At 35.3% G+C, this 16,637-nt stretch overlaps 2 protein-coding genes across 2 annotated transcripts; one reads left to right on the top strand and one right to left on the bottom strand.

Moving 5' to 3' along the window:
• Positions 1-434: 434 nt before the first annotated feature.
• On the bottom strand, positions 435-2,197 carry LOC100854497 (protein ANTAGONIST OF LIKE HETEROCHROMATIN PROTEIN 1). The gene has a single exon (XM_003633102.3). The coding sequence runs from the start codon at positions 2,020-2,022 to the stop codon at positions 631-633; it is 1,392 nt and encodes a 463-aa protein (XP_003633150.2). The 5' UTR covers positions 2,023-2,197; the 3' UTR covers positions 435-630.
• A 7,158-nt stretch (positions 2,198-9,355) lies between these two features.
• Positions 9,356-16,532, top strand: LOC100246604 (uncharacterized). Its single transcript, XM_002268957.5, has 11 exons — positions 9,356-9,949; positions 11,462-11,584; positions 11,722-11,818; positions 12,791-12,826; positions 13,266-13,453; positions 13,562-13,664; positions 14,473-14,654; positions 14,741-14,818; positions 15,187-15,289; positions 15,373-15,466; positions 15,875-16,532. Exons 1-11 carry the CDS (start codon positions 9,654-9,656, stop codon positions 16,231-16,233), a joined length of 1,659 nt encoding a protein of 552 aa, XP_002268993.1. The 5' UTR covers positions 9,356-9,653; the 3' UTR covers positions 16,234-16,532.
• Positions 16,533-16,637: the final 105 nt, after the last annotated feature.

The following is a 16,637-nucleotide window of genomic DNA, read 5'->3' as shown; positions in this document are numbered from 1 at the left end:
CCTTGTGACCCAGTGAAGATCCACCTATTACCAGCACTCCATGTTTTCACTGGCAAAACCTTCACCATCAGCAGCTGCACAGCTGGATACCTAAATTCCACGAATTTTCTAGTCAAGAAGAATTGCTAGTGTCCTATCGTTCTAAAACGTTTTTAAATGTCTTCTCATCCCAGAGTCAACCTCATACACTTCATAAACCTTTTTATGTATATGTTCCTCTAATCAAAAAACGAATTCTCATACCTCTGGTGGCATTCTTCAGTTTTATAAATCATATTTTTCGGCTTATTTTCACTTGTGTGCTAGTTCAAATACCCAAAAAAGGTAATTAACCTTAAACCGACCATCCAGATAGGCATATGACTCCTAGTACCAACCAACATTTAAAGATACAAACAGGGTCAACATCAATAAATATGACATTACAGAAGACATGAAACTAACATGGAAATTGGATATCCTCATATGTAATACAATGATTACACAAGCAGTTTGTGCTTAATGCAATTAAACCAAAGCATGAAAAAACTCCTACTCATCCCAACTGAGTTCAAACTAAGATACATTGTTAAGTTTATACAGAAAAATGGGGAGCAACTTCATAAATTCTATAGCATTCATCACCTCACCTCACCTCAAGCTTACCCGGCTCAAGTGCGAGGCAAGTGCATCCCTGATCCTCTGCCCACTCTCATTCATTTTCCCTTGGTAAATAGGAAGCTCTCCCTCCTTGGATCTCCCAGCATTTTCATCTGGCAATGGCTCACTACACTTGATTAAAAAATTGTGCAGCAAACACCCAGTGACAATTACAAAAGGAAAGAATTCTATGCACTCCTCTTTCCATAGCTTCGCCAGAAGCTGCCACCGTGCCCGAACTCTACAAAATGCAGTACTGACCAATCCCATGCCTCGACTATGCACGAAATTGAATGCCTGCTCGGAAGAACTAAGACTATCTTCCTCACTTGATCGAACATAGGGTGTTAAGAGCCAGGGCAAAAGGGGAAGGCAGGAGTCACCCAATATGTACTGAGGTATTAAATTGCCATCAGTGAGTTCGAAAGGTGGTCCATTCAGCAACTCCCTCGACTCATCGACACCGCTAAACAATGCGGATTGGTGCAAAATCGTATCGGGTTTGAGCTTACTTGACCATCCAGCTGAGACATCCAAGAACCTCCCTTCTGAATCCACCAATGCTTGTACCATCAAAGCCCCATCTTTCCCCAACAATTCGCCATCAACCCCAAATTTGCCGAATCCCAAAACCCCACAACAATTCGGAAGTGATATCCATCCAAAACCCACCACAATCCTCCCTATATCTGACCGAAACTCGAACATATGCCCTAATTTATCATTAACAACCTTACATACAACATAAAAAGCACGACAAGCTCCGGCAGAGTCAAGCCCAAACCGCCGCCCGACGGACCGGTAGGAGGCACCATGGGCCAGGCGGAAGAGTGCGGCGGCGAGGGTGTAATTCGGGGGAAGGGAGGGAATGGAGGCTTGTAGAGATGGAGAGAGGAGTCTGAGCAGGAGAGTGAAGGATGGCTTGGACATGTGAAAGGCGTCGACCCATCGGGAATCGTAGTCAGCGGAGGCGTCGGAGAGGAAGCGCTGGAACCAGCACTGCTGCGGCGGCTGTGGGGTTGGAGGTGGCGGAGGCGGAGGAGGAGCAACGAAAATGGGTTGGAGGGATTTGGGGTTGGGGAGGAGAGAGAGGAGGGTGGAGAGGGAGAGGGAGACGGAGGAGATTTGGGATTCTAAGGTTAGGGTTTGGGAAGGGAGGAGGACGACGTCGTTTTGGAGGAGGAAGGAGTAAGCCGAGGAGGTGGTGGAGGAAAGCGTGGAGAGGAGTTGGGTGAGGTGGTTGCGGTTGCGATACTCTCCTTGTTGGGGCTCCATGGTCTTGCGTTTGCCGGAAGAAATGTTGATTACAGCATTCCCACTACCACCACCACCTCCTCCTCCCCCTCCTCCTCCTCCTCCTCCTCCACCGCCGCCGCCGAACATGTTTGGATCAAGTTTGAAAGCATAAACAATGGGCTCACACCTCACTGTTAAATCAAAGTCTCGGAAGGCAATGCGACACTGGTGCTGAGTGGGGCCATAATGGACAAAGTCGCAGAAAATCCCCTCTCTCTCTCTTTTTTTTTTAATTTTTTTCCGTTGCCTATTTCTAGCTACTGCCAGTTGAATTGGATTTGGGTTCTTTTATTCCTTCGAATTGTTGAATAAAAGAGCTTGCTTTCATCTGGTCACATTACATATGTGATATGTTACAGTTGTAACACTTGTCCAATAACCGAACAGGTAACTAACCTGCTGTTCAAAGGGAAAGAGTTTTTAAAAGTACTGGGCAGTTAAGGCGGGAAATTTTCTTGTGGCCATGACAGCCGACGTGGCAAATCTATCTGTGATCCACTGGGTTCGATGTTGGAACTTCAAACTTGGCTTTTCTTTATCATATAATCCAAGGAAATTACATTTTTCTCGTCCATGTCAATTACAAGTTGTATTAAGTCATTAAGATATTTAATAATTAATAATTTGATTTGATTTTAAATTAAATTATTCTTAAATAGTTGAATTAAAATTTATTGCCTGATTTTTATTTTAAATATTAAAATAGTTTGATAAATTTAATTTAAAATTTATTTTAAATCATTAAATTAATATATTTATCTCATCAATTTTATCTAATATTTATTCTTATTAGTTTTAAATTTACTTGTGAAGCATCAAGCATCCATATTTAAAATATTGTAAAAAAATAATAAGATAATTTCAAAATATTTACTATAAAAAATAAGTCGTTAATGTAAAGTCATAATTATAAAATTTAATATCATTAGATGTGGGCAAATTGAAATAAAAAAAATAAGATTAAGATAACTAATTTAATGAGTGTTCCATAAATCAATTTAATAAATTTAAGTGATTTAACAATTTAATTTAAGTTATTAAATTAATTAAGTATAAATAACTTAATAATATAACTTAAAGTCAAAAATAATTTTAAGAAAGAAATAAAAACAATTAATTAATTTTTTTTAAAAGTTATATCTTCATTTTACTTTTTATTTTCATTTACCCTAATTACCTTCACAATCTTTTTTACTACTTCACAACCTTCATTATTACTTGACCTACTTTGTCTTAATTATAATTTACGACGATAAATATGTCAATTGATGATTTAAAATAAATTTTAAGTAATTTTATCAAACAATTTTAATACTTAAAATAAAAATTAAGTAATAAGTTTTATGTTAATAACTTAAATATAATTTAATTTAAAGTAAACTTAAACTATTAAATAATAAGTATTAAATTTTATCAAACACCTCCTTAACTTAATACTTAAAATTACTTTCAAGTTCAAATTATGATATTAAGTTATTTTGTCAATCATATTTAATTCATTTTATGACTTAAATTAAGTTATTAAGTCATTAGTTTGATTTACCGAACATCCTTTCAACAAATTACTTTACTAAATGCACACACACACACACGCTATAACAAAGAGAAAATGTGGCAAGGATTGCTTAAATTTGATACTGGCCCAGTTAAGTGTCTCTTATACCTCATTCAAGGAATGTGGAAGATACGTCATTTATCTTTTAAAGCTACTTTGAAAAATCAATCCCACTTCCCAAATTCTACCTGCTTTGGGTGTTTGGAATATGGCAAATTGTATAGCATCAAATCCCACGTGACCACATGTTCATAGACTTTTGCTGTAATAGATAAGCCATCTTTAATGATTTTTTTTGTCATTTAATTAAAATAGTTTCAACTTCTTATCAATGGTTCTATATTTTTATGGACTACTATTCATCCTTCCAATCATTATCACCATCATTACCATTTAGCAACTTTGAAATATGGATTCTTATAAAAATTTTCAAAACATAAACAATTTGTTGCAATGGTAAATTTAATTGTGATTATAAGTAAGCTTTCAAATTAATTATATACTAAATTTTAAAAATAAGCATGATTAACTATGATTTGCAAAGGTCTTCCACCTTTCCAATTGCATCCGTACTTTTGAACTAAGGTTGTTAGAATTGAAATGGTGCCAAAATTCGAGGTTTGGTAAGTTTGATAGAAAAACGATATCAATCTATGTCTTATTAAGATGTGTATTGTTGGTTCAATAAAGGTTGTCCGTCCAAAGCACTGAAAGACAAAAAAGTTCTACTAACAACGATGTCTAACAAAGAGAATGATGAGTTTATGAAGAAAATGTATAGTGTTATTTTGTTATGCATAGGCAATGAGGTACTTTGTGATGTTACAAAAGATAATACAATTAACAAAGTTATGATTGAAGGTCGAAAGCTTACATATGATGAAGTCGCTTACAAATTAATTGTATTTGAATAAGTAATTATTCACTCTCTAATGAATTTTGCAAACTAAGAAGAGAAAACAATAATTAAAATGATAATTCTATTCACTATTTTCATATCCAAACAAGGTGTTCAATCATTGATAAGCATAAAATTGTTCACTAATTAGCATAGTAAACTATACAAACTCATAACATTTCATGCATAAGAGTATTCCATTTACCATGTTTTATCAATAAAAGGTATCTTAACCATTTTATAAGTTTTGCAAGAAAAACAAGGGCAAAAGGTGACTAAAACAAGATAATTTGGAAGGGTTAATAACCTAGAAGGAAGATGGATTAACTCATCATTGATTCCCCTTCAAAAACCATCAAGGAAATGTAAGAAATGTCCTTCCACTAGGCTACTTGCTAGGCTACCCATTGGGTTGCCCGCTAGGTTAAGAGCCCAACAACTAGAACCCTCTTTTCAATTATAAGTTTTTTTTCGTACTTTTTTCAAGGCACAACATCCATGCAACCTTCCCAATTCCTTTTTTCTTCATTTCTCACTCTCCATCTATTCTCCTTAGCAAAGATATGAACTTTAAATCTCTAAATCTCACCCTTCATCTCTCATTCCTCTTCAAACAAATCTTGCTAGGACCATTGTCAATGCCTGGGAGAGGGGGATCAGAGCTGTCACACAAGCTTTAGCTGCTATGACATGCATATCTCTTGACAAGTATAGAAGGTCACCTCATTATTCAATTGTTCAAGATTAATAAGGTGAAGAGACATTTCATTCACATTCTCAAATGACTACCTTCCCACATTAGCCTTTTCTACCATAAATAGCAAGTCTGAAGGGAGCAAGACACACAAAGACAAAGTATTGAAGAGGAAGTAAGGAAGCTTAGTTAAGATTTTTTTTTCTTGAACAATAAGGCATAATCATCTCATTGACTTAGATGGCCACTTAGTTCTTTAATTTTAAAATGCAACTATCATGCTTTAAATCTATTTTTTCAATTCAATGAAAAGTCATTTTCATTTTTAATCAATGTTGGGAGTATTTGAATTTTAATTTTTAGTTGAGATATGGTTATTTTTCTCGTCACATCCCATTCACCTCTAATAAAAAAAAAAAAATTTTTTTGCTTAAGTTTGTTGCTAGTTTAGTAAATGAGAGGAATAAGTGAGGTGAGTCAGTGATTTTTATTTTTCACAAAGTATAATGTACAAAACTATGAATTTTTAAGTTGATTTTGGGTGAGTTAAGTTGAGGAAAATTGCTCCATTGTTGTCACCACACGTCCCCACTACTTGAGAATGTCTTGAGTGGATGATAGATGGTAGAGTAATATGTAAGGTAATAAGCCTTTAGAGAGTTATACCCAAGCCTCCTTTACAACCATTTGGATTAACCGAGGGTGTGTTAGTGGTGTTAGTTATAGACTTGAGCCACAACATTTGCACTGTAAGGAGACAAGATAATGAAGGTAGTAACTCTCTCTCCTTCTCTAATTTTCTCTTTGATTGATTACTTATTTTCATCACTAAAGTTCAAAGAACCTTCTCCTTTGATTTTCTTTAACACATCATAGTTTCACTCTTCTTTCTCAAGAATCAATAATAATATCCCAAACCACCAAAAGCAACTTATTATCCTCATGAAACAACAACAGTCGAATCTTTTTCCCACTATATTGCAATTGTGGTTCTTGCACTTGGGAAACTGACTTATAAATGTTTGATACTTTTTTTAGCAAAAAAAGAAATGGACAAACTTTGCAATCTCACATATCAACACACTCGTAACCAAAAAATTAACAAACAATCATATATACAAGAATTTCTAGTGGAAAAGAATTTTAAATTAATGGTAATTGAGAAAATAAAGGACTAATCTAAAAGGATAAAAACACCCAAGAGGGGGTGAATTGGGGTTAAAAAAAAAATCTTTTTAAACACAATAAAATTAAGCACAGGAAGCACAAATATAAAGAGATAAGGATATAGAAAACAAACTCAGATTTATAGTGGTTTGACACTTCCTTACCTACATCCACTCTCCTCAAGCTCTTAACCAAGTGAAGGTTCCACTTATACTTGAAGCTTCAACCAAGATTCTAATCACTTTTTACACTTGGATTCCGGCTCCAATGGATTCTTACACAATCTCTTCAAGTCTCTACTCTCTTGAAGGTTTTAACACTCAATTAACAAATATGAATCTCTCAACTTAACTCAACAATGACTCAAATATAACTCAAAGGTTAGGATGAATCACAAGGGTGCACTAAAGAATATGCAAATGAAGATTTGATGCACCAAGAAAAGAATGAGAGTTTTTATGACAAGAAAAAGTAGTTAAACAAATAAATATAGGTGTTCTCATCCTCATAAATGAAGTGTAGTTCTCAATTTATAGGTTTCTAACATCGGGAGCTAAAAAACCAAAAAAGCTGTCTCGATTGGTCGAGCAGGGGGTCGACCGGTTCATTAGCCGTTTGAGCATTTAATGCTTGGCAAGTGACTATTACCCTCGATCGAGAAATGGTAACCGGTCGATCAGTACCCTAGCCAATTGAGCCGGTTTGGGCAATGCCTTGACTGGTTCACCTTTTTACCTGAAAACCTATCTTTTTTATGGCCTTTTTGCCTTTAGCACTTAGGCAAGGTTTTTAGGTAAAATAATATGTCAATTTTGAAACGTTTTGCCTAAGGTTCATTTGATAGAACTCAGATTTTGATGGAAATGTAACTTTAAAACATAAACCAAGTTTTTCAAATATGTATGAAATGATATGTAAATCCTAAGTGCACTCATGCATTTATCTTACATATGTTTCCTATGATTAAAAGGTCTTTCAAAAGTCTTGATCTTGCATCCATTAGGTTCTTTGATAAATTTCCAAACTAACACCTGAAATTCTTTATAATTCAAACAAATTAGTAACTTAACTATGGTTTGTTATCATCAAAACATGATTAGGAGAACTCTTGGGCTAACAGTAACAAAACAATTAAACACCCAAGATTTGATACAAATTGATTTATAGATGGGAAAGATTGTCATGTTTATCTCAAATAGGTTTCCATGAATTGTGGGATCTTTCATTGTTGGGATGCCAACTTTCTCTTTTAATTCTTTGTCATAACCTCTATTAATAACATGATCTCCATTATTTTTGGTAAGTGAATCAATGATTTTATCAAGCCCTCCTAAGCTAGTGAGTGGAAGAAGATGAACTCTTAGTTTACCCCATAACTCCTTGAAAGATTGCTTATGTAGTGGCTTAGTTAGGACATTAACAATTTGTAATGAAGATGGAATACATTTGAGAACAAGATAACCAAGTGCAACTTTTTCTCAAATGAAATGGTATTCAAGTTTGATATGCTTGGTGTGAGCATGAAAAACAAGATTTTTTGTCATGTGAATAACACTTTGATTATCGTAGAACAGTCGAAGTATTCTAATGAGATGAATCCTAAGGTAATGAATGAGATAAGTAACCTAAATTAATTTGCCAATTGTGGCAGAAAGGGCATGATGTTTTGCTTCAACACTAGAGCAAGGAACAATGGGTTGCTCCTTAGAAGATCATGATAGACAGTTTGAGTCAACGAAAATAAAATACCTGATGGTTCTATGACAAGAGAGAGGACATCTGGCCTAATTTGCATCGCAAAAACCATTTAGATGCCTTTGAGATATCTAAGAATGTGTTTGATAGCTCTAAGATTTGCAAGGTTAGGTTGATGAAAATGTTGGCAAATTTATTAATTGCATGATTGAAAGATGAGGCATTGAAGGAGACCGATGAAGCTTTAAAACTCAATTTCATTGACTAGGTTGTGATCATCATGTTGGCTTGGTGGTTTAATGACAATGGAGTGGAAAATGAGACGATTCAAGCCTATGAGCCTATGAGAGAAGGTTAGTGATGCATTTAGATTGGGAGAGAAAGATGCCTCTAGTGAAATGCTTGATTTCAATTCCAAGAAAATAGCAAAGATTTCCAAGGTCCTTGAGTGTGAATCCACGTCCAAACTTAAAATTATTTGCAAAATGAGAATAAGGTTACTTTCTATCATAATACCACCATCAACATAGACAAGAAAGATAAATATGTCATTACGGTGCTTGTAAGTAAATAAGGAAGAATTAGTCATATTACAGGAAAACCAAGAGTGAAGAGTGAATAAGCATTAGAGATCATCTCTCAAACCAAACTTGAGATGCCTTTTTAAAATCATAAAGAAATTTATTTAATAAACAAACATGATTAAGAAGAATTGGAGTGATAAAACCCGAGGTTGCTCCATATGCATAGTATTTTTAGAAAACCATGTAAGAATGCATTTTTGACATCGAAATCTTTGATGGTCCAATAAGAGACAATGGCTATAGAGAGTACCAAAAAAAATTGTTAAACCATTTTTTTAATGTTTGGTCTATAGTATAAAAGATAATGAAATATAATTAAAATTAATTAGACATTTATACATTTTCAAATTATTAATCTTTAGACAGAAGTGGATAAGATTTTAAAAAGTCATGTTAAAATAATTTATGAACTTTGATTTTTTTTATTTCCTTTTGTTAATTACCAATTATGGGATTAGAAATTAGCGAACCGTTAATTAGGTAACAATCATAGACTTAAGAATCAGCTATTTGTTAACAACTTGGAAATTCCAAGTTCGGGGCCAGCACTAGAACCGTTCTACTTGCATTCCAGAATTGGATATAGTCCTTTTAGAGAAATCATGATTTTAAATACAGATAAGATTAGGATTCAATTCAAGTAGAGTCAACTGAACTCAACCAAGACTTTTTTCAAAATAGGACTTAACTAACACTCCTTCAATAAATTAGGCTACTTTGATTTCTGATTATTTATTTATTTTTTAAATATTAGAAAAAGAAAATAAAGAAAAAAAATAATTATAATAGTGTACAATTTTTAATAAGGAGTTGTTTCCTAGTGAAAATCCAAAAGCCCAAGTATGTAACGGGGGGCATTACAAGGCATTTATGGTTCCACAGAGGACCAAAATAAAAGGAAGAACGAAGTATGTATATATATATATATATACATATGGCAGCTTCTGATCCATTGACGGCCAAAACTTCATCGCCAAGAAAAGTTCCTCGTATCTTATTCTGACCCACCAAGGCCATCGGTTTCATATATAGATACACACATATATATGTACATATACATCGCATTCTGGACCCAACCCACGAACGCACACTCTCTTTCTGTGTTGTCTCTCAAAGATCACGTTCATGGAGAAACTGAAGATTGCAGGAGCATGGTCGGGGGTGTTGGAACTGGAACTCCAGGTTTGGACTGTGTCCATGTTGAGAGAGGAGGTGGCAAAGCGGGCCAGCTGTGGGCCGGAATCGATTAACTTGATTTGGTCCGGGAAGCTTTTGAAAGATGAGAATCTGAAATTGATTGAATTGGGAATTAAGAACAATGGCAAGGTTTTGGCCACTCGGGTTTGTTCTGATCAGGGAAAGTCTCTCAAAGAAGAATTCATGGCTGAGGAGGAACGCTCGAGTAGACTTGCTCGGGTCAAGTAAACCTTCAGTCTTCGTTTCTTTGTTTCCTTTCTTATTTCTTTCTTTCTTTCTTTTCGCTTTTTTACTCTTGTTTTGATAAAATTTGTGGGTTTTTTTTGAGAGTGTGATTTGTATTTTCTAACCAAACTTTCTTGTGTGGTTGTGTTTTTGAGCCTGAGATTGGAATCGGGAATTTCGCGGGAAACTCAATTGTGGTGTCTCTTTCTCTTTCTTTTTATGTTTTTGGGGGCGGAGTTGGTTGATTCTCAAGTATTGGTGTCTTTGATTGAATAACCTGAATGAATTATAGTATATGGGTTTGTTTGGATCGTCTTTGAATTGGAGATTGGTGTTGGGAATTTATCTGGAAAACCAACTGCAGTCTCTCTCTTATTATGGATTTTGTTGAATTTCTGGCTTTTGATAAGCAATTGTGTGGTTTGTGTTGAACTGAGTAAGCAAACAACTTATGGTTTATGGCTTCTTTTTCCATTTATTGGCATTAGGTTTGTATTTGAGTTAGAGATGAAAATCAGGGCCTTAGTGGTGAGGTGAATTGAAATTTCATGAAATTAGATGTGTGACATTGTATGCTCATATATTATTTAGTGAAGATTGTGTTGGTGATTAGTTTGCTGTCCAACTTGGGTCCAGATGAGTTACGTGCTCTCAAGGACTTATATGTGTGAGATATAAGGGTCATTTGAGGTTCTGTTCAGTGAATGATCACAGAAAATTCAGCATAGTATGACAAGTCTGGTTCGTTAATGCATTTTGCCAATATGAGTGTTAGACAAGTGAAGCTGATCAAGTTGGAAAAGTGTGCAAAAATGGCAATTTAAAAACTGCTAGAGGATAAATTGATTGGCCCATAGGGACAATCAATTGTCTCCTGGCTGAACTTATTTTCATTTTGAAAAGCTTAAGGGACTGATCATATCAGTTTGGCAATATCATATCAAACCTATGTAACAATAAGCTGTGATACTCCTGTTTGGCATTTTTTAAAATGTAAGATGTTTCTTGTACCTGTCAAATTATGAAACTTGTCTTAATGATTTGTTAATCATTTCAAAACTTCCACTAGATAAAGCATGATGGATAGGCAGGCATCCACAACAGTGCTTTCAATTTGAAGCTAATTCAATCTTATATTAATGAATCATTGCTTCCTCCTTAGGTTTTGGGAAATAGAAAGTGACTGAATATTGTGAAAAAAGGGAGATGGTTAAATATTTGGCTAGTAAATATGGACTTAAGAGGAGCATCTTTTGATACATAACAAATAGCAAGAATGAAGATTGACATCTGATCATTCAATCATTTGAGCATGTTAAACCTGACCCATGGCATATGATCTATATTGGTGCAAGAATCTCAGTTTTCCACTTTTCTTGTCCTATTATTATATGATCTTAAAATTCAGAAGGAAAAGATAATCTGATGTGCTTTATACATAGTTGTCTGCTTAAGCAGATCTCCTGGCTTGTTTCCCTTTTAACTTTTTGGTATCACTATCAAATTTATAGGGCAGCTGCCATTGCTCTGTCCAAGAGACATGCAGCTGGTTCACTACCGGTTGAGGATTTTAATATAGAACTTGAAGATCAGAGTGGGCAGAAAGTGCATTTGGGATCTGAGACTGATCAGAGGTATGATATTGTAGATTTTGCTTGTTAATTTTTTGAATTGGAGCTGGAGGTAAGCACTTAAATCCTTTAGTGAGGGATTTTAAAGTTTACTGCTCCATTCTTAGCTGAAAAGTGAAATTTGAACCTTCATTTGACAGGGCAGTGATGATGGGCCTGATGCTTCATGCAAATGCTAAACAAATGATTAAAAAGGAAAATTACAAAGATGCATTAGAAGTTCTTTCCATGGGAGAGGTGAGTCACTGTCACTGATGCATTTGGTGCTACTGACAATTATGGATTAATGGCTTACAGGATAAGTCTAATGATAGAAACGGTTTTTTCTTGTGTTGTAACAAGGGTATTAGGATCAATCTAATTTTTCCCTGTGATTTTGAAATTTGGGTTTCAACATTCAGGCTTTTCACCATCTATAAGGGTTTTCCTAGGGGTTGCTCTTATATGTGGACCACTCTGTCCTCAGGTGGCTTCACCATGGATCTATCAAATTCAACTGTTTGCTTTATTACTTTACTATTTGAAAGATCCATGAAGAAGTGGTAACCTCTTTCTTCTGCTTATATGAAGAAGAGGGAGATCTCAAAATTGAGCTTTCCCCCATAGTTCTCTAATAGTTGGATCTATTCTGGAAGAAGGAAAATCAAATGCTGATTTGAAGAAAAACTCCAAATTGATGACTCAAAGGGACAACCCATGGCCCTAAGCATCAGCTTTCCTCTTCAGGATTTTCCTTTTTCTTCTGTTTCTAAATCAGATCATCAATTCTTCTTCTTCTTTGGCTCAGGTTGAATTGGCTTTTGAGAAGCCAAACACTCTTTTGTAAGCTCAATAAGGGCTTTTGTACTTCTTCGGGTAACTTAAAAAGAGCCTAATGCAAAGGCCAGAAAAATGTTGATTTTCAAAGAACACTTGTATAAGAAGCTTTTATATGTTTAGTGAAAATTTTAAATTATTGCTTTAGTGTAAACTTCTTCTTGTGATGTTGTACTAACAATTAATGGCTTCAATATCTGTGCTTTGCTTCTTCATGAGTATTCCTTTTGTTTTTTTTTTTTTCCTCCTTCAAGCTCTTACTGAGCCAATGCCTTGTTTACTAGCCATTTTGGAACGTTCTTTATCAGGGAATAGTAGTTTTAAGTTACCAAACTTTTTTTCCTTTACCAAGCAAGGTGATTAATCAATGAAGGCTCCATTTTTGTCTTGTAGGAGGCTTTCTCTCTATGCAACCCCAAGGTCATTGAGGTGAGTGAACCATTCTTTTTCTAAAGGAGTTTAAATTCAAAAGGCTCCAACTATTAGATTTACTTTACTAAAGATTAATTCTTTGAGCCAATGTCTTGGCCCAGTGGGTTTCCATTACCATTTCATTGAAATGGCTGGAATTTCTCTTTAGTTTATGTCATAAAAGGGAAGCTGTTTTACCACGCTGATCCTGTAAACATGAATTTGGTATCAGTCACTTGTGACCATTGCAGGTCGAAGCTACCATTTTATAGGACTCTAGAAAAACAAAAGGTTATACTTAACTGTTCCACCTTGAGATCATGACATAATGTTGTCATATGTTGTGTTGACATAACATTAACAATTTCAGCTTGTTGAGCTTCTGCTATATTTCTTAAAAATGGTGCTTTATGTTATTATATATCATGCTTCTTGGTCATGTATTCTTGGCTTTCAGCTGGTTGACAATGTCCCAATACTACAAATAGATATGGTGTGGTGCTATTTCATGCTGAGAGATATCAGATGGCTTTCAGAAGCAGGAATACGACTTGCAAAAGCTAGAGAAGGAATTGAACGTTCTCACGGGAAGGACGCTTCCCGTGTCAGGGTCCTTCAAAATGGTCGTTACCCAGAGCTTGCGTTGTGAGTATTCTTTGTTGTCCCTTGTATCTATGCATGTCTTCCTAGCCAAAAGTTGAACGATTTTTGTCTGGTATTTGAAGCTAATTCATTTTTAATGCCTGTTAATAGACATTTGAGACTTGAACTGTTGGAAGGAGTAGTGTCGTTCCACAGTGGTCAGTTTGAAAAATCAAAGAAGGTGTTGACCTCTGCACAAGCTAAATACTTCCAGGTTAGTCTGTCTTGCTTTGATTGATTAGTACGTCTTTGTAATGAGAAATATTGCATGAAACAGGTTAGGCTAAACCTATCAAATACAGAATAGTTATTATGACTTTGCATCTTGGAGTTCAAACACATGGGTTTTGTGTCATGAAGGACGGCTAGTCTATAGCTTCCATCCAGAATTTTTGAAGACTAACAATTTATCTGAAAAAACCATCATAATCACCTGAGCATGCTCTTGATGGGCTGGGTTGTATTTTTCATCATAGTGCCTAGTTCCTAGATCATATCTTAACAGGTTATTTTGTGATAGAGGTCATACTGGGCTGCATTAAAAGTAGTGTATTGTTACCTTTTGTTAAAATCTAGTTGCAGAATTCCCTTGATTTGCATGAAAAAAAATTGCTGAGTTGTCATCTGAATTCCTGTCTGAAAGAAGGCTTAGACCTTTAAAAGGTCCCAAATAATTTGTTGGATTTTGGCTATATCTATTATTTATAATTCACTAATAATTTTCATCTTTTTCAAAAACTTGGACATTTTTTTAGTACTCAAGGGGTGGTAAAATAATAAATACAATTATGAATCTGAATTGATATTTCCTACTTTCAGAGTTGTTACCAAATTATTTTCTGGTTATTCTAGATTTCTTCTTGAATCTATCTAGTGCTGCCAACTTGCACTCCTTTTCTTTCTTTCACTAATTACATCAAAGAATTTTCCCTTTTTGTTCTTTGAATAATCATCTAAGCAGTGCATGGTTTTCTAATTCTCCATTTTCTACTTCAAGTGAAATCTTCTATTGTACAATTCAGCTCCAGGTGCCAGATGAAGCCTTATCATTGCTTATGAGCATGGGCTACAAAGAACGTAATTCAAAGAGGGCTCTAAGAATGAGCAATCAACAGCTTGATCTTGCTATTGATTTCCTTGTCGAGGAGAAAGCAAAGAAAGAGAAGAAGCGCGAGGAAGATATTCAGCGAAGGAATGAAATCATGTGCGTCTCAGTTATTTAAATTTTCCTTGTGTTCTCTTTGGTGTATATTCCCTATCAGTTCTGTTATAGAGCCCTACAATCTGCAGGGAGCAAAAAAGGTATGGAATGACACCCCTCAGGAAAGCTGTTGATCTCCAGAGCTTACATATGTTGGTCTCCATTGGGTAAGCAGTTTCAACCAATTTAGTGATCAAAAAATGGGTTTTTTTCCTGTTGATGAAGAACTTGAATGTTTGCTTCTGATTAAAAATAAAGAATAAAAAGTTAAGAACTTGAATGTAGTGAGGGGGAAGGCTCTGATGAAAGGGAACTTGGAGTTGCCACTGTCAGAATCTCCATATATGATTCACTGCTTTGTATCATTTGTTCATTGAGATTGTTCGGTGGAGATTGTTATCCTTGTGGTTGGTTGACCCTCAGATTTTGAACTTGGATGCAATTATTGATTTACGGATTATGAGAATCTCAAAGAAAAATTTTTATTTTCTTTAATTTTGAGGGTGTTAAAATATATAGAAATGAAACTTAACAGGTTTGAGAAGGAGCTTGCTGCTGAAGCTCTTCGAAGAAATGAGAATGACACTCAGAAGGCTTTGGATGACTTGACAAACCCAGAAACTAATTCTGCCATACAGGTCTTCCGTTTGCTTTCTTCCATGAAATAATTTTGGCTGCAGATTTCTTCAGTTCTATCATACCAACTTTGATAAACTTGCAGCTTGATATTGAATCAAGGAAAAGAAAAAGACAACGCCAAGCAAATGAGGCTGCAATTGAAGAGCTTATATCAATGGGCTTTGAAAGATCAGAAGGTATTTATTACATTGTGACATGTTAAGATATTTCTTTTAGGGCTGTTATTCCCTATGCCATAGTTTTTCCATTCATTTGTACCTCTACTCCTAAGAAGATGCTGACCTACCTGTACTCTGAGAGCAAAAATGACTATACTATACTCAGAAATTTCTCTTTGTACTATAATTTTTTTATCTTTTGTTAGTTTAACCCTTATTGTATGCTAGTGTGTCTGTCCATTAAATTGAGTTGAAGTTTACAATATTGGTATCTCCAGCTGTTTTGCACTATTAAAAGAATTTAGCATAACATGGGAGCCCTAAGGGATAAGATCCTTTCTGATTTTCCTTCATAAAATGTAAAGCGGCACAATCAGGTTCAGAGCTAAATCTGGGGCTGGACTAATATTTTGCTTGTATCTGCAGTTGTTACAGCTGTTCAGACCTTTGGCACTAAAGAACAAGCATTGAATGCTCTACTAGGAACAGCAAAGACAAATCCCACGGCTCCAGATGACAGCAATGTAATTCCTTCGGGTTCAATGCCTGATGAGGCCAGCCTTGGCAGTTGGAGTGAAGTGGGTGATGCTGGAGGTTCATCAAGTGCCAAGAAAGGGGAAGAGCGGGACCTGGAGATGGAGGATGAACTTGCTGAGGATCTACGAAACGGGGATGCATTTTCAGACTATGACATGGAAGTTACCAAAGAAGGTGAAGCTATAAATGAATACTTGACTCTGCTGGCTTCTGCAGACCAAAGTGAGAAAGCATCCTCTTCCCGGTGAGAAGGGGAAAGACACAATCATGCAAAGTTGTTTGTTATGCTTTCTTTTTCTTTTTCTTTTTCCTTTTCCCCTGTAAATAGGTTTTTTATGTTGCATAAGTGAAGCTGATAGATGTGACTGATTTCTAATGGCTGGAGTCGATCTTCAGTGATACACTTCCAGTATAGTTCATATAAGGTAGAAGAGTATTCTGGACTCTTGCGTATCCCCTGGAGTTGCAATAACAATACAGAGCCAAAAATACCACTTCTGGTTCATACAAATTTAAATAATTTAGATTATATACAGTCATTATCAAAGACTTGCTAAGAGGGCTATTTATTTCCAAATTGTAGAAGCCATGCAACTTGTATCTTGTTTTTTTAGATTATAATTTAGAATATATCACACTTGCATCTTGTCTT

Source organism: Vitis vinifera, chromosome 11 (genome assembly GCF_030704535.1).
Source record: "Vitis vinifera cultivar Pinot Noir 40024 chromosome 11, ASM3070453v1".
NCBI classification, from domain to species: domain Eukaryota; kingdom Viridiplantae; phylum Streptophyta; class Magnoliopsida; order Vitales; family Vitaceae; genus Vitis; species Vitis vinifera.
This window is presented reverse-complemented; position numbering and strand designations above follow the sequence as displayed.